Below are 18200 nucleotides of genomic sequence, written 5' to 3'. Positions count from 1 at the left end.
CGTGATAATGATAAAAACACTTAAAACTCTAGAGAAAAACCTAACGCAAGTGTTGTCCCATGCTCAGCTTTTATTAGGTTAAGCAGTCATAGAGGAACGCTGCTAATAAGCGCTCCTAAAAGATGCAGAGCAGCGCTTGGTGATGCTGCACATGTGAAGACAGTCGCTATTAAGACAAGTTGTGGTTAAACTCTTGCTTTCCACACAGGAATGCGTTCATGGATCTTGCTTATCGCAGCGTTTGCATATAGAGAAAGGAAATGTTCCTCATCGGCTGGCAGCAGTGTAGAGAACTCCCTTGGAAATACCCCTGTACCACAGGCAACCTGCGCTTGGTTAGATCCTTGCAGCAGGACGAGCGTTGATGTCCTTTCCACAGTAAAGTGCCTTTTTTTGGCTGCAGAATTCCATTTTCAACATAAGCAATGCTTCCATGCAACCTAGAGCCACTCTCTGTATGGAGAACCAGTTCCGTGCCGGGTTGGTGGCAGCACAGGTGCCCAGCCTAGGGAAAAGATGACACTGGGGAGTTAAAATGAGGCTTTTCCTGGTATAGAGATTGTGTCGTAACTCAGGGAGGGAGGAAAGAAGTTCTGGGAAATGCATTGTTGCAAAGGAGGGATTATTGAAAGCAGCCTCAAAACAATACAGTGGAAGAGCAGATGGTGCCATTTGGTAGTCAAAGCTGGTTATGGTAAGAGTGCTCCGAACAGTGAAAATTCGTCACTATCTTCAATAAATTCAGCGTGAAGACTAAATGAAAATGGCATTGCAATAAGTGTAAAAACAAGCAAACCCCCCCCCCCCAAGGACCAGTTCAATGTCCTTTTTCTTAAGGCAGATTTTTTAGAGAGCAAGCTCTCCTATAATCCATACAAAATCAAAGCAGGTTTATGGCAGAAGCAGGCATAGTCTGCAAGTCTGACCTGTGAACACCATCTATTCAGGTGGTGCAAAAGGAAATGAACACATTGAGGGTTTCAGAAAGAAAAACAGGATGTTTATAAGAAAGCCTAGTCCATTTTATTCAGCAAAAGAAAGCATCTTACCATATGATTGAGAGAAAATAGTTTTCAGCTTGAAGGACTATATTGGAATGACTCAAGTTCCTGCTATAAATGACCTTTTCTGTTGAGGAATAAAAATCCATACCTTCTATTGAAGACACAAACACTTTGGTTCAGTTATCTCATTCAGAGGGGTTTGGTAACTGTGGTTTTCATATGTATCATAATAGCTAAGTGGAAAAAACACCAACAGAAAACAGTGAACTGCAAAAGAACACTCAGGTTGGTTTCCTCTAATGAAATAAAACAACATAAACCACACCATTGATTCCAGGTTGCTGTGCCTTGTACAGTTTGCAAGGAGGAGGTGAAGATACAAAAGCCCCTGGCACACTCAGGTAAATACTTGGGGAGTATAAAGCGTATACAACTTGGGACTTGGCAACAAAGGATCATCCAGGAGACCGACAAATGAGCATCCAGGAGACTGCCTTACCCTTCCTTCTGCTTGGAAATAATTTTCCAGACAACGCCTGCCCCCAGGAGAAGCAGGACTCCTGCAGCTACGACTCCTGAAAGAGAAGAGCATGTATTATTCTCACTGTGTGTTTTAAAGTATATCAGCACAAAAGATATAACGAGGCGTATCTTTAAAGCAAGCAGAAGGAAATGGTGCCACCAAAACCACTGCATAAAGCTAAGACCTGGCCACAGAAATATTTCTAAGCTGCTTACCTACACCTACGGAACCAGACTTGTGTGATGCTGAAGGGAAGAGAAGAAATAAAATCAGCAAAGTATTCTAACAAAATATGGTGCTTCTCATCAGTATTTGATCACTTTACCAATAAAGGTTTTACTTCTAAGGCCTACAATAGAGAATTTCTTAAAAACCACACTATTGTACCCTCTTTTTTTTTAAATACAAAAATCCATTTACACGTTTAAAATTCATCTGTGTGTTTCTATTTGGTCTTTGCTTCATTCACATGTCACTCACTCAGTTTACAGGCGGGTATAGGAGGGTCCCAGCTGAAGTCTTCTTGGCACTGAATCTGACTGACACCTTCCAAGGTGTAACCGTCATCACATTCAAGGGTGATGTTAGTCCCAGAGCGATAAGTGTTTCCTGGAATAGCTTTCTTAACACCTTGAACTTCTGGGAATACACATCTGATCTCTGCAATTAGAAGTAACAAATAAAGGGAACATAAAATACAAGAAATACAAATGTGGGTTATTTAGGACATTGTTAGTGAATTCTGTCTGAATGTAACCAGGATTTCATTCTCATTCCACAGGGTAACTCCTTTCTTTGTGGGTGCAGAAGTATGTTCACTCCCACACATGAATGCTTATGCAGATCAGCTACTCCACGCTGATATGGCAGAAAATCCTGTGTAGCAGGGTACCTCGGGAGAAGCGTGTCAGAGAAAGAGGTTTTTCTGATACTGGGCTACCAAAACACTGGGAGAAGAAAGGTTTAGTGGAGAATTCTGTGGGAACTTAAGAACCAACTGCCTATAACCCACTTCTAGTCAGTAGAAGTCCCTGTCACCAGATACATTATCAATAATTACTTTATTAATTAGTCCAGCCATCTAACCTACTTATACCGATTCCATGAAGTGAGTTGCTTCAATGTAAGCCCCAAAGCACCTTTGACAGCCCAAGCCCAAGAATTCTGGAGGAGATGGTTCTCAGTGGAGACCAAAGGGTTAACATCACCATGTAACTTTACCCTTTGTTTTATGTCCTTTCTTTAATATTTATTTTTACTAACACACGTAACAGTTTCTAAAGAGAGTTCAAACCCATGAGAATGTGGAGAGACGGGGAATTTTTCTGTGAGTGCTTCCTTTAAAGAGCCTCTGACTTATTTACGTAAGTGTGTGGTATGTTATTTCCTCTCATTGTTATCCAAGCAGCTCCACCAAGGAAGTGCCCTGTGTGAGTAACGAATTTATTCCAGTGAATGCCCAGGTTTCTGTACAGGAACACCCACCCTAGGAATTTTGTGACACTCATGAAGTTGCCTTTAATCAGGTTTGCCTGATGACTGACCTTCACAGTGAGCTACACAGAAGGCACAGAGAGGCATTTTCCAAGAAGGGAGTAGTCAGGCTCATGGGCAAGCTCCAAACCGACCATCAGAGAACTTCTGTGATAGAACAATCACTTCCTCTGCTTTGATAACTGGGGAGTGAGCAACACAAAAAGGGAAGGAAAGCGAGGGGAAAAGTCTACTCTTCTACTAAAAATAAAAAGCTTTTAGTGGAGGACAGTGGGTACATGACTCATTTGTAGTACCAAGAGCAGAGAGAGAAAAACATGCAAGAATTACAGCTGCCTGTCAGAATTGCCTCTATCATACTCCTGTCCTTCTGTTAGCATGAGGTTCCCATCCTGCTTCTTTACAACATTGTACTCTTCCCAGGGATAACAAAGAGTAGTTAAACTCATAATGAACAGATCAACACTGCCTAGCTATGATATAAAAGTGGTTCCCAAGCAAAATAAGGGGATGGAATTCAGTGTTAGCTGTAGGTTTTGCTGCTCTGATTTTGGCCTGTGTAGCTCTCTGAAGATTTAATGCAAATGATTTAGTGTGAATGCATGTATCTGCATGGCTGCATGTCTCCTCAGGCCAGTTCTGGTTCTGCCACCATAAGCTGATTAAGCACAAGCACACCTTTGCACTGAGGAGGAGGCTGGCTCCAGGTTCCTTTCACCGTGCAGTTGATGAAAGCATTCCCAACGAGTGAATAACCAGGATTGCAGCTGTAGGATACAGACTCTCCATAGGAAAAAGTGTCAGAGATGTTGACTTTGAGCTTCCCATTGGTGATGTTTGGAGGACGGAGACACTTCACAACTGGAAAGTCAGGGGGAGAGAAGCGACGTGTTGACATAAAGACCCTTATGGACTGCCAGAGGATAGCTAAGGCACCGTAACCTTGGCAGCCTTGATCCCATTTACTTTCTTCACCTAGGCTCAACAACTGATTTGGTAACCCTATAACTCCATTAGGCTTTGGAAATGGTTACAAACTCGATCTTGTTCTTATCACCCATTCAGTAGTAAGGGACTCTTATTTAGTCCTTGTACAAATCTTTCCCTAAGGCAAGTCATGTTAAATTTTCCTTCTTCTTAGCTCCCTAGAACAAAAACACACCTTAACGGAGCGGAGGATGATGACCCCAGGCTCCAGACTGTGTGCAATACATGGGTGCTGACCCAATGAGAGGGAAGCCAGCCTCGCAGATGTGGCTTACAGGTGTTCCACGAGTGAATAATGTTCTTGCTGGGCCACTGAGAGACCCATGGGCAATATCTGCAGGCTTGGAGCAGGACTGTGCTAAGAAGAGGCACGTGCAGATCAAAACAGAGCTCGCAGGGGCAAGAGAGGAAACTTTTGAGCATCTGTGATGTGGAGGGACTCTGGTCTTGTTTCAGCAAGTCCTTAGACAAACACCACTCCATGCATTGAGAAGATCCAGTGAAAAGAGCATAAACACACCTTTACACCGAGGAGGGGGATGGCTCCAGACTCCAGATGTTGTACAACGAACAGATTTATTCCCAATGAGGGAGAAGCCCCGTTTGCAGAGATAGCGTACAAGTGCTCCTACATGAAAAGTGTCTAAGAAACGTCCACTGTGCTCCCCGTTGACAATGCTTGGAGGAGGCTGACACTTCACTTCTGAAAGAGGAGAGAATGAGAATGTGATGTTCAATTGTAAAAAAGGTGGTAATGTACTCCTCTCCCCTGCAAAAAAGTGGGACAGGTTGGGAGGAGGAGTTGGTGTTCAGTAAATCTTGCTTTTTCTTGTGATATACCTACCTGGCTTTGTGGTGGTGTGAGGATGACGGTAGTGTTCTGCCACTCCATCTAGATGCAGCATTAAGAGTTTAAAATACACATTTGGTTGAGCAAATACAATGCAGAAATTGACCTTAATTTTCCATCATCCTGCCTTTACAGCAAAAATTGCACTTCTGTCCGATAGTGTCCTGCTGTGAAGCTACCAAATGTCTCACTTTCAGGAAATAAAGAGGTAGGTTATGGATTGCAACAAGCAGGCTGAGAAAAGAGCATATCACGTTTATACTTACAGCATTACCAAACACCTGGCTCATCTCCTGTGTGAGGAGAGAGGCATAAATAAAAGGAGCAATTTCTGGTTTCTCCTTAAAGTAGTTGGGAGGAAACAGGAAAAATAAAGTCAGTGTTGGCTTCAATGAGCGGGTAGGAGCAGTGGGGAGGAATCTGCAGTGCTGGTGGGTCAGGGTGCTGATACTTACCCTGCTCACAGACTGGTACTGGTGGATCCCATGTTTTATCAGCTTGGCACTGGGCTGTGTGATTGCCTCGCAAGGTGAAACCTTTATGGCACTTAAAGCTAACGGTGTCTTTGTACGTGTAGCGATACTTCAGAACAGATACTTCCCCATTCTGGATCTTTGGGGCTGGACATACCACCTCTGAAAAGTAAATGGGTTATCTCAAAGAGGAAGCCATGTGTATGCTGTAACTGATGCATATCTGAAGTCCATCCTTAATGTGCCACTGCTCAGAGGAGTTTTATGGGTAGTACTTGGAGGCTCACAGAACAATCATTTCAAGAACTGAGGGCTTTTTAGTACCTTTAGGTACCCTGGAGTTACCACATTGTCATAGAATCCCGGACTGGTTTGGGTTGGAAGGGGCCTTGAAGCTCATCCAGTTCCAACTTAGATCCAACTTAGATCTCATCTAAATCTACCCTCTAAATCTACGTTATTGTATATATAAACATAGTTTGGTGCCTATAAATAGAATAATGCAAATAAATATATTAAATGGTGTAGAAATCCGTAAGTACTGTTAGTCATTCTCAAGACTACTTTACTATCCCAAGCTCATGCCTTCTAAAGCAATTCCATCTGAAGGAAAAACTAACTACAGTGATCAATCCTGCGAAACAGCTTTGTGGTTTGGATAACAATGCAGTATTTGGAAGATCACGGTTTAATTTGACTCAATATCCCACTCTTGTACTGCAAGACACATTTCTTCCTGAATGTATTATGTTTCTGAAACAAAAGGGACAAATCCCTGTGGGCATCTCATGGCTTTTCTACCTAAGTCTACATAAACAAGCAAAACAATCCTAGAGGAATATTCTGCTTTAAAATCTTACTCCTCAAGTCCCTACTTATTTTAAGGAAATGCCACTTTTTAATTTTAAGGGCTTAATTTGGCCCTAATTCTGGGCCAGGTCTAGGAGTGACCTACTTTGACAAATGGGAAGAAGACCACTCCATGCGACATCTGGTCCAAAAACCCCGCATCGCCTGTGAGACTGTCCAACCAGTCGGTGCCTGGAGTTGCAGAGAAGGAAATACCAGTTGATCCCAAATAATCCAGCTCATATTTTGCACTCCCTCTCTGACACTCCCCCCAGAGGTTTCCTTCTGTAGCCTCCTGAATTCTGGCTGGTCATCAAGGTGGTATTTGTTGGTTTGACACATGGATATGAAGGAACCAAGTTCTTTTTTCCTAGATCCAAGAGGAACAGCAATGATCCCAAACTACTCTGGGTTAGGTTGGTCAGGTGCTAAGTCAGGACACAGACCCAAGTGATTGCCAAACTGCTGGAGCCTCCTTGCGGCACTCTCAGCTCTTACTGGGTGGCCATCTGAGAAGCAGACTGCAACTGAAGTTTGCAAAGGAAGCTGTTAAGCACAAGCAGGGGAAAACAAGAGACGCTTCTCCCTTTCCTGAGCAGGCGACTGGAACCAAAGTAAATGGCATAACTGGAACCAAAATACAGATTCTGCCTTGCTGTGGGAGAATGGCTGCACAGAGGACTGGGTTCAGACACTTCACTGTAAGTTGCCCAACACCAAGCTCAGAAACAGTCAGCAAAGGCAGTGTAGGACTCACCCTTCTTCACATGTGTAGCTCACGGTTGACCCAAAAAGGAGATCAGTCAGAACAACTCTGCCATTCTTTGGTGTTTCTGGGTATTTACATTGCTTCCCTGAGAAAGAACAAAGCTGAATTTAAACTCCCCCCTTGCAGTTTTGTAAGGCACTATGAGAAGGTACCTTAAGGATCTGTCCACATTCAGACACCAGTGAAGACATGATTTTGAAAAGGCCAAGAGCTGCCCAAACTATGTGACTAGTAAAGCCATGTAGGAACCGTTCTTTAAAGAGCTGCTGTAAGAAACCCGCAAATGCATTGGAGACAGTTGTCAACAACCAACACCAAACATTGAGCTATTCACTTTTACAGAACTCTAGCGCTTCAGACCACGTGTAGTTTTGGAGGCATGTCAGAGTTGGGGATACTCTGGGGTGTTTCATGTATCCCGGGGGGCAGCGGTATCGCACAGTGTCTCCAACAGGGAACTCCGTCAGGTTCCTGTATTCCTCAGTGAGCTCAGCAAAGGTTAAGTTTGGAGGTGGGCCACAGCCACCTGTCAGGAAAGAAAACACAGGGAGAAATCGGGATAGCAACTACATAAATGGTATGAATGGTATGTACAGTGAGTATATACATCTATAGATAAATGTTTACAGGCCAAACAAAGGGGAAGGACTGATGAATTCAAGGGAAAGGACGAATCCTACAAGCTTTCAATGGTGGAAATTCCCAGACTATCCATAACTCCCATCTTGGGGTGTACCTGCACACTGAGGAAGAGGAAGGCTCCAGTTTCCTGAGTCAGTGCAGTGAATCGATGCCTCTCCCAGGAGGCTGTAGCCAGGGTCACAGCTGTAATTTACAACCATCCCAGCAGTGAAAACTTCCAAGTCCTGGCTGCTGTGATTTCCATTGTCAATATTTGGAGGTGAAGGACATTGCAGCACTGAAGAAAGAGGGCAAAACAAAATTGACAAAGGGGATGGACACGGTGACAGGCAGGAGGGATGCAAACAAAGTTAAAGAGAGCCCAGCTCCTGCATGTGCTGGAAGCACACTTAAACCTGAGGGTGTTGCTGGATGTGCAGTTCTAACCCTTCCTATGCCAGCTCTGTAGGTTGATGGGTTTGCCAGCTCCGGGATCAGCCAGGCATGGGATGGATGCTCAGCAGGGCAGGACATGGATGCTCAGCTGGGCACAGGGTGGGTACTCAGCTGGGCTGGGGATGAATGCTCAGCAGCGCAGGGGATGGATCCTGAGCCAGCCCTGAATGCACAGGATGCCGCAGCAGCAGCCAGCCCTACCTGCGCAGCGTGGGTAGGGGAGGCTCCAGTTCCCTGAGGCTGTGCACAAGACAGAGGGGTCTCCAAGGAGGGAGAAGCCGGGCTGGCAGCTGTAGCTCACGGACATGCCAGTGGTGAAGTTTGCCTCGAGCTCTGCACTGTGCGTGGCGTGGGCAATGGTGGGAGGTGGAGGACAAGGCAGCACTAACAGGGCAGGAGCAGAGAACAGCGTTTTAGTGCTTTTGCCACGTGGAGAAGCACAGGTAATACAACAAAAGACTGTCACACCTTATGTTTTGTGGGTGAGGCAGAGAGCAATGCCTCATCCAGCACAATGGCCCTAAGCATCCTTCTTCTAAACCCCCACGTGGTGGTACTCACCTGGCTTGCAGGTAGGCACAGCAGGCACCCAGCGGCCATCGGGCTGGCACTTGGCTGCACGGCTGCCCCACAGCACATAGCCCGGGTGACACTGGAAGGTGACGTTGGCCCCAGGGTGGTAGGCAGCGCTCTGTCCTTCAGCCACTTCTCCATCCTGGATGCTGGGGCTTGTGCAGGTGATCACTGGAAGCGCAAAGCAGCAGAGCATGGGCTGGGGAAGGGGCTGCCGGCACTGGGGGTTCCTTCTTTGCTTGTGCAATGTCAAAATTCGAGGAAGGCCGTGCAACCATGATGGTCTGTTTCCCTCTTCACTGGGGGTAACAGGATTTACAGCTCACCTTCACACCGTGGGTAAGGGATGCTCCAGGTTCCAGACGTCAAACAAGAAACTCTTGTTTTCCCAGTGAGGACGTACCCCGTGTCACAGTAGTATTTCACAGATACTCCTGGGACAAACACCTTCACGTCCTTGCTGTCATGATGGCCATTTTTGATATTTGGAGGGGAAGGACACGGTAGCACTATAGGGAGGGGGAAAAAGAGCTGGTACCACAAGCACCCGCTGTAGGGTAAGGCAGCCTTTTAGCTTCTTTCTTTCCCATTAACTTTTCCCAACTAGGTTGGTCTGTCACTGAATTGTGTTTCCATCCTACCCTCCCTAACCTTCCACCCTTCAGGTTTTTCAGGCTTATTCATGTCAAGAATGATAATTTCTCACTATTTGGGCACTTAGAATGGTTAGTTGCCATCTGTGGCCCTAACAGCTTGCTCTGGCCTTTCTGTGGTTGTGACCTGGATCGGACATCAGCCCGGCTAACCCTCTTTGTGGATTCACTAAAATAGATGAAAGCCCTACATAACAAGGGCCTGAATCATAGAACCAATTAGGTGGGAAAAGACCTTTAAGATAATCAATTCCAACCATTAACCTGGCACTGTCAAGTCCACCACTAAACCATGTTCTTAAGTGCCATATCTATATGTCTTTTCAGTTCCCATCACCTCATTTATACTTACTCTTTTCACAGGTGGGGACAGGAGGGTCCCACTTGCCCCCAAACTGGCACTGAGACTCTTGAGAGCCCTTCAAGGCATAACCAAAATCACATTCGAAGACAACGGTATCCATGAGTTTGTACATGGTCTCCAGCCCAGTTGATCTTCCGTTCTTGATCTCCGGTCTTTCACAGCCGGTTGCTGGAAATGAGCAGCACAAGGCACTGCTGGGGACATGAAGCTCATCCTGGGTGTGGAGGGACACTGACCAGGGGCAGTACCTGCTGCTGAACCTTGCCATCACTGTCATGGGCATGCCAACATTACTGACTCTTATTCTTACACAAAATACCTTTATTCAGATGCTCCTGAGGGTCTGTCCTTACTAAGGGACAGAAAGGGAAATCCAAGCCGCTTCCAACCTGGCCTTGAGCACTGCCAGGGATGGGGCAGCCACAGCTTCTCTGGGCACCCTGTGCCAGCGCCTCAGCACCCTCACAGGGAAGAGCTTCTGCCTGAGATCTGACAAAAGAAGCCAACACTAACACACCTTCACATCGAGGCAGGGGCCGGCTCCACGTTCCCCTGGCAGTACAGCTAATGGAGGCATTCCCAATGAGGGAGTAGCCATCCCTGCAGGTGTAGTTCACAGCTGAGCCTGGAAGGTGGGTGTCCGAGGGCTGGCTGCTGTGCTGCCCGTTGGCAATGCTTGGAGGGGAAGGACACTTCACCTCTGCAAAAGAGGCAAAGCAGGTAAGAAACGTGGACAGGGCACGAAAAATTAAGAAGCCAACCTTCAAACCCAAAAGGAGGAGGACAGTGGATGCCATTAATTCCTTTGAATATCTGCCATGTTAGCTCACACGCCGGTGGGGTCAGACCCCGCACACCCAGAGCCCTACCTCCACATCGTGGCGGTGGCCCGCTCCACACGCCGTGCTCCCCGTCTGCAGTGGTGCAGATGATGGAGGGCTCTCCAGCCAGCAGGTGGCCGGGGTCACAGGTGTAGGCGACCACATCTGCATAGGAGAAGGTGTCCCTGGAGTGCCCGCTGTGTGTCCCATGGGAGATGTTCGGAGGTGGGCCGCAAGCGATACCTGGAGGCACATAACAAGGTGGATTTCAACAGCTCATTTGCAGGACACACACACTTCCCAGGAAGGGAACGGATGGGGATGAACCCATGTCAGCGGTGATGCTCTCTGGATACAATGACCCAAATTATCCAGAGGCAAACCCTGCATGGAGAAAAAAAATCACACGTGGAAAAGAAAACCTTTGCCCTCACGTAAGTCACCCCCTTACTGCCTGTGTCTGGAGGTGGTGGGACAGTTCTTACCTCCCTTTCCATATCCACTGGGGACACTTGCAGAGAGAGACTGGCCACACCATTCCTACACATGACCACTAAGAAATACTTATCCAGTAACAGGGAGTTTAATTAACAGTTTTACCAGTTTGGACCAGGATAAATAGGAAACTTTTGAAAGTATTTTCAGAGGCAACCAGAACAAAACAAAAAGAAAAATGAAAGATTTTACACATGCAGTGAGTGGAGAAATATTTTGCAATGAAATCTTTCTCTTGAAAGATGTGCCACTTGCAAAGCGTCTCCAAGGACCTTTTGTCGTGGCCTACTTACGCTGGCAGACAGGAGCATCTCCACTCCATGAGACACGTGTGCCGGAGACCTCGCAGGTTCTCTGAGAGCCTCCAACCAACTTGTACCTGGAGTCACACAGAAGGGTCTATTAATTTACATTAAGAGATGTGAACTTTCTTTACAACCCTTATAAGTGGCAGCCAAGACTTCTGACTTGGGAATGAGGTTCCTCCATGAGGAGCTGAAAATCTGCTTCACTCTCACTTGGCAGATGGATTCCACCAGTCTCAAGACTCACCCTTTGTTACAAGTGTAATTGACTTTGGATCCCAAGAGGAGGTCTGTCAGGACAATGGCTCGGCCATTCTCTGGATCCCTTGGGTTAGCACATTGTTTTCCTAGGAGGGAATGCCAGCCACCATTAGTCATAGAATCCCAGACTGATTTGTTTTGAAAGGGACCCTAAAGCTCATCCAGTTCCAACCTCCTGCCATGGACAGGGACACCTTCCACTAGAGCAGGCTGCTCCAAGCCCCTGTGTCCAGCCTGGCCTTGAGCACTTCCAGGGATGGGGCAGCCACAGCTTCTCTGGGCACCCTGTGCCAGCGCCTCAGCACTCCCATAGTAAAGAATTAGAAATGTGTCCTGCAGTACAAGAGTGGGATATTGAATCAAATTAAACTGTTATCCCAACCACAAAGCTGTTTTGCAGGATTGATCACTAATAGCCTTTCCTTCAGATGGAATTGCTTTAGAAGGCATGAGCTTGGGATAGTAAAGTAGTCATGAGAATGACTAACACAGAGAGTGGGCTGCATAAAGAAACCTGGAAAGCTAGGAAAAGATGAAAATCCAACACTTCAGGTTTTTCAACCCTTCCAGGACATACTTTTACAGAACTCCAGTGCCACAGACCACGTCCTGTTCTCAAGGCATGTGATGGCTGGTGACATCCCGATGTGCTGGGTGTACCCAGGCCGGCACACGTATTCCACCGTCCTCCCCACGGGAAAGAGGGTCTGGTTTCTGTACAGCTCCTTCAGCTCAGCAAATGCCAGCCTGGCTGGTGCATTGCAGCCAGCTACCAAGAAGGATAAGCCAGCTTATTGTTAGAGGAGTTAAGAAAAAGCAGAGCTGGGAGAAGTGGGGGTCAGGTTAATGTTCATAGCACTGTTGGAACACTTGCCCTGCTCGCAGACTGGCATGGGTGGCTCCCAGGTGCTATTTAGTTGGCATTGTACCACTTTGTGGCCACATATAACATAGCCTGGCTCACACTCAAAGGCAAAAGTGTCCTTGTGTGTGTGTAGACAGTCCTAGGAGACACTATTCTCCCATTATGGACCCATGGGACAGGACATCTTGCCTCTAGTCTTCAACATGGGCATTTATGCAGTGTGTGGCTGCAAAGCCTCTGAGGGTTACAATCCCTTTTAAGACACAAGTCTGAAAACAATTTCCCCATAGATGATGTAGGTACTGCCCACATCGAGTGATGCTGAACGCTGAGGTGTGACCCCAGCCGAATTGTGATGCTGGAGGCAGCGGGGTGCTCCTTCAGCCTCCCCTCCTCTGCCTGGCCTCAGCTGCAAAACAGCCCTTGAAGCTCCCACCCTGGCAGGCACATATTGCCGTTGTCTGGGGGTGCCCTTGTCTTTCTGAATATGAAGCAGTAGGGACAGAAGGATTCAGCCCAAGTACCCGCACGTGCACACTCAACCCTACCTCCGCACGACGGCGGGGGCCCGCTCCACACACCGTTCTTCTCATCCAGGGTAGTGCAGTAGATGGAGGGCTCTCCATGGAGCGGATATCCAGGGTTGCACGTGTATGTTACAGAAGTGCCAAAGAGGAATTCATCCAGCAGCTTGCCTGTGTGCTTCCCATTGGGAATGTCTGGAGGCGGCTCACAAGGGATACCTGCAGAGGGGCAGAACAAGGCTGCCAAATTCAAAGTACTTGAAACCCCTCAGTCTGTGGGGCATAAACACTTGGCCTAGAGATGGAGTAACTGCAATAAAGTGATCTTCCAGGGGAGGCCTTGTAGGCAACTGGATTCCATCTCCCTGGACAGCAATTTCTATGACAGAAAGCAGTCCAACAAGATTAACCTCTCTGGAGGAAACACCTACATGCTTTATTTTTCGTACTGTTTAAGAAATAAAAGAAAACCAAATACTTTCTGTTCCTCTCTTGTACTGCTGAAAACGCTCCAGCTTTCTACAATCCATTCAGCTTTGAGATCTTGTACCTGTTCCCAGAACATTTTCTTACAACATCAAAACAACATTCATGCCCACAGAGCATAGAAAATCCCCATGAAAGCTTTGACTGGGAAGATTTGTCAGTCTCTGCTGGAGAATATGAACTGAATCCATGCAAACCCCTGGAACTGAAAGCTACTTACGCTGACAAACGGGAACATCACCGCTCCATGCAACACGTCCACCAGAAATCTCACACCGCCTGCTGGCTTGTCCAATTAACCTGTGCCTGGTGTTCAAAGGATTAAACATTCATCCCAAGCCATTGCAGTTTGAGTTACTCCCTCCTCGCAATCACCTTGTCCAAAGCCCCTCTCCAACCTTGTCAGCCCCCTTTAGGCATTGGCAGACAGTTATAAGGTCTCCCTGGAGCCTTCTCCAGGCTGAACAAGCCCAGCTCTCCCAGCCTGTCTTCATGTATACATAAGACAGTGAACACCTTATGTGGTTTATAGGTACAGGACTCGACACAGCAGCTTCTGACAGAATCCATTTATTGGGAGTGAATGAAGAGGAGGAAAAGAGGGAGACTTGCCTCGTACCTCTCTCCTTGCTGTTTTAAGCAGTAGCCAAAACCAGGACTTACCCCTTTTCACAGCTGTAGCGCACTGTTGACCCGAACAGGAGATCTCTCAGGAAACTGATTTTCCCATTCACAGGTTCACCAGGATGGGTGCATTTTTTCCCTGGGGAAGAAAAAACCCATTGTAGGCTTCTGTCTGTCTATACCACGGAGCAGCAGATGCAACTCTTACTCCAGTAACCCATTCACATTTAGTTACCCCCAAAACGGGTTTCAAATAGCATGAAGTTACATGGCTTTACTAGTCACATACTCTTGGAAGACCAGAACAACAGGAAGGTTTATGCAGCATGGACAGAACCTAGCACCTATTCCTTCTTGAACAACGGACACCAAATCAAGGAGCTATTCACTTTTACAGAACTCTAGTGCTTCTGACCACACTCCGGTCTCAAGGCATGTAATAGTAGGTGACATTCCTGGGTGTTTTGCATATCCAGGGTGGCAAGTGTATTGCACAGTCTTCCCCACAGAAAAATCAATTTCATTTTTATGCTCCTCCTTTAGCTCAGCAAAGTGTAACCTTGTAGGAGGCCCACAACCACCTATTGAGAAAGAAAACAGACATGAGAATCAGGCAGGACAAGCACAGAAAGAACACTGTTCTGAGGAAGGCTCTTTCGTTTGCCTTGCAGAATGGATTCTTTGGATTAATATAGCCATTACTAAGCAAACACAACATAGTTTCCCAGAGGATTCCGGAGGATCAGATTCTTCTTACCAGGATATAGATAAATCTTCCACTCACAGGTTTAACAACCCTTTTTTGAGAGGTTTAGGGGATATAAAATAGCCGTGTACCCTGAGGCAGCTGTGTCACGATTTACCTGAAAGTCCAGGCCTCTTTGAGAGCCCTTGGTCATGGTAAAGTCTACCACAGATGGGAACAGGAGGGTGCCAGCTGCCATCCTCCTGGCAGATGACTTTAGCACTGCCTTGCAGGCTGTAACCATCGTGACACTGAAATGTCACCGCTTGCCCGGGTGCGGAGAGAAGCCCTTGACCATCCACTTGCCTCCCGTTCCGTATATAGGGATGTACACAGACAGCAGCTGGAAGCGGTGATGTGCAGAAGTGAAGTGCAACACGAGTTGGAACAAAAGAAAGAAAGAACCCGCAGGCTGTCAATATTGTAATGACAAAATCGATGTCACCTCTATAAACCTCCCCGTCCCACCTCCGCAATAGAAGGGATGGAAATTAGTTTATACCATGCACCACTGTCTATGGGATTAACCTTCTCTGAGAAACTGGTTTCAATGGTCAGGGTCTGCTGTCCCCCCCATCTGAGGAGACAGACCATAAACCCACCTTCACAGCGAGGGCCGGGCTGGCTCCAGTTCCCTGATGCTTTGCAGAACACAATGGCGTTTCCAACCAGGTAGTAGCCAGGATCACACGTGTATGTTACAGACATTCCCATGGTAAAAAATGATTTGTCTTGGCCGTTGTGACTTCCGTTGGGGGTCTCTGGAGGCATGGGGCACGGCTGGACTGCAACAGGGAGACAGAAAGCCTTAACTCAGTGAGAGAGCAGCGTGCAAGGGAAGGGAGTCACTACGGAGATGGGTTAAAGCCCATAGCAGGAACGGCTCTGCCTGCACACGCTGCTCCTGCCTGCAAGGAGCATCTACAGGCAGGGCCACCAGCAGGCACCCACACTCACCCCTCTCACAGCGGAGCACTGGAGGATCCCAGGTGCCCCCAGGCTGGCACCGAGCCTCGTAGCTGTCCTCTGCAGCGTAACCAGCAATGCAGTCAAAATGCAGCGACTCCCCAGCTCTGTAGGTGCTCTGCAGCTCATAGACCTTCCCGTTCTGCACCTCGGGCATCTCACAGCCGATTGCTGTGGGAACACGGACAGCAACCTTCAAACCTCAATGCATGGGCCAGATGCTGCATGCACAGCCCGCTCCCTTCTCATCACTGCTGCAAGCCTGCACTGTTCCTACAACCAGAACATCCAGCATCCTTTCCTCCAGCCCCACACCTTGCAGTGCATCCTCCACGCACCTTCACAGCGGGGCAGGGGCCAGCTCCACATCCCAGCCTCTGTGCAGTTGATGGACACATTCCCAACTGGAGCGTAGCCATCCTGGCAGCTGTAGTGCACGGTCACTCCGCGGGGAAACCTGTCCAAGGACTGTCCACTGTGCAGCCCGTTGGCGATGTTCGGTGGCCGAGGACACGTCACCTCTGGAGAGGGAGGGGAAAGCCCATGAGAGTTGTCTGGGAGAGGTGACAGCAGAGAAAGAGCACAACTGAAACCTCCTGCACATCAGGCATGGGGAAGGACAGAGGGCTCACACCCCAGGTCTGTCTGACAGACCAGTTGTGGGTGCCCTGTCTCTCCTCTGGCTTTTCTGGAGAGCGAGTGTTGAATGGGTTCATAAACATCCATCTTGTCTCCCCCAAAGGCTGTGTCACTTCCCATGCCCGTGCCTGGTCCCCAGCATCATTACTGGCTCTGCCTGGGTGTGCTGCAGCCAGAGCACCGGGAGGAGGGTGCTGGCCTAGAGACCCTTTTGTACTTGGTCTCACATTAAGGGATGTGCCAGTTCTTGAAGATTCACTGAGGATTCCCCACCAGCCACCTCCAGCATGAGAGGCGCAGCACACGCAGCCACAGAGATACCGAGCTCGGGATTCACGGATGTAAGCGTGCTCTTTACATATAATTAAACCTCATACTTCATTAAAGGGGAATTTAATCCCCACTGAAGGTCTCAGGGGCAATGGCCAGGGTGTACCCTGTGCTCAGAGCCACTCTCTAAGCTTCTTGCCGAGGGGGACAGATCACAAACCCACCTTCACAGCGAGGGCCGGGCTGGCTCCAGTTCCCTGATGCTTTGCAGAACACAATGGCGTTTCCAACCAGGTAGTAGCCAGGATCACACGTGTATGTTACAGACATTCCCATGGTAAAAAATGATTTGTCTTGGCCATTGTGATTTCCATGTGGGATCTCTGGAGGCATGGGGCACGGCTGGACTGCAACAGGGAGACAGAAAGCCTTAACTCAGTGAGAGAGCAGTGTGCAAGGGAAGGGAGTCACTACGGAGATGGGTTAAAGCCCATAGCAGGAACGGCTCTGCCTGCACACGCTGCTCCTGCCTGCAAGGAGCATCTACAGGCAGGGCCACCAGCAGGCACCCACACTCACCCCTCTCACAGCGGAGCACTGGAGGATCCCAGGTGCCCCCAGGCTGGCACCGAGCCTCGTAGCTGTCCTCTGCAGCGTAACCAGCAATGCAGTCAAAATGCAGCGACTCCCCAGCTCTGTAGGTGCTCTGCAGCTCATAGACCTTCCCGTTCTGCACCTCGGGCATCTCACAGCCGATTGCTGTGGGGAACACGGACAGCAACCTTCAAACCTCAATGCATGGGCCAGATGCTGCATGCACAGCCCGCTCCCTTCTCATCACTGCTGCAAGCCTGCACTGTTCCTACAACCAGAACATCCAGCATCCTTTCCTCCAGCCCCACACCTTGCAGTGCATCCTCCACGCACCTTCACAGCGGGGCAGGGGCCAGCTCCACATCCCAGCCTCTGTGCAGTTGATGGACACATTCCCAACTGGAGCGTAGCCATCCTGGCAGCTGTAGTGCACGGTCACTCCGCGGGGAAACCTGTCCAAGGACTGTCCACTGTGCAGCCCGTTGGCGATGTTCGGTGGCCGAGGACACGTCACCTCTGGAGAGGGAAAAGAAATTGCCCTATGGGTCAGCTCTTTGCCTTTTTGTGTGCTACTAAGAATGTTTGGGTAATATCTGGAATTCTTCTTTGCCATCCCCATGTCCCTCCCCATCTCCTTTGCTCCGAGCTGTTTCTGCTCCTCCAGAGCCAACCTGCAGCACTTTGGTTTGAGCAGACAAGTGAGGAGAACAGATACATCCTGGCTTTGCTTTCCCACCGCATTTGAGAGGACACAAGAGGGAACCTTCCCCACGGCTCTGCCGCATTGGGACACTCACCCTTTCTGCACAGTGGCAGAGGCGGGCTCCATCTGGAGTCAGCTTGGCACACGCTGCTGCGCGAGCCGTGCAGGGTGTAGCCGGTGTTGCACGTGAAGCTCACGGCGTCCCCTGTCCTGTAGAAATACCGGGTAATGGGTATTCTCCTCCCATGCTGGATGTGTGGGAACGGGCACTGGGCACCTGGAAAAG

At 48.4% G+C, this 18200-nt stretch overlaps 1 protein-coding gene and 1 long non-coding RNA gene across 2 annotated transcripts; one reads left to right on the top strand and one right to left on the bottom strand.

Moving 5' to 3' along the window:
• Window positions 1–38: 38 nt before the first annotated feature.
• LOC130594678 (uncharacterized) lies at window positions 39–1903 on the top strand. The gene is made up of 2 exons (XR_008971138.1): window positions 39–153; window positions 1342–1903. It is a non-coding gene; the product is annotated as an uncharacterized LOC130594678 (long non-coding RNA).
• LOC130594655 (complement receptor type 1-like) lies at window positions 1616–17829 on the bottom strand. The gene is given in 32 exon segments (XM_057400690.1): window positions 1616–1772; window positions 2008–2187; window positions 3700–3882; window positions 4529–4711; window positions 4853–4900; window positions 5314–5493; window positions 6287–6372; window positions 6938–7034; window positions 7284–7475; window positions 7686–7868; window positions 8228–8410; window positions 8588–8770; window positions 8926–9108; window positions 9605–9784; window positions 10134–10316; window positions 10486–10680; window positions 11226–11311; window positions 11485–11584; window positions 12076–12267; window positions 12373–12490; window positions 12493–12554; window positions 12912–13106; window positions 13594–13679; window positions 14037–14136; window positions 14387–14578; window positions 14861–15085; window positions 15345–15527; window positions 15700–15879; window positions 16047–16229; window positions 16842–17024; window positions 17197–17376; window positions 17545–17829. Coding segments are annotated over 32 exon segments (5052 nt in total). The 5' UTR covers window positions 17825–17829; the 3' UTR covers window positions 1616–1704.
• Window positions 17830–18200: the final 371 nt, after the last annotated feature.

The sequence above is a fragment of the Pezoporus wallicus genome, unplaced genomic scaffold, assembly GCF_028554395.1.
Source record: "Pezoporus wallicus isolate ANWC-B61680 ecotype Strahan unplaced genomic scaffold, APGP_CSIRO_Pwel_v1 scaffold_7736, whole genome shotgun sequence".
Classification (NCBI taxonomy): domain Eukaryota; kingdom Metazoa; phylum Chordata; class Aves; order Psittaciformes; family Psittacidae; genus Pezoporus; species Pezoporus wallicus.
Note: the sequence above shows the minus strand (reverse complement) of the source record. Positions and strands in the feature narration are given on the sequence as shown.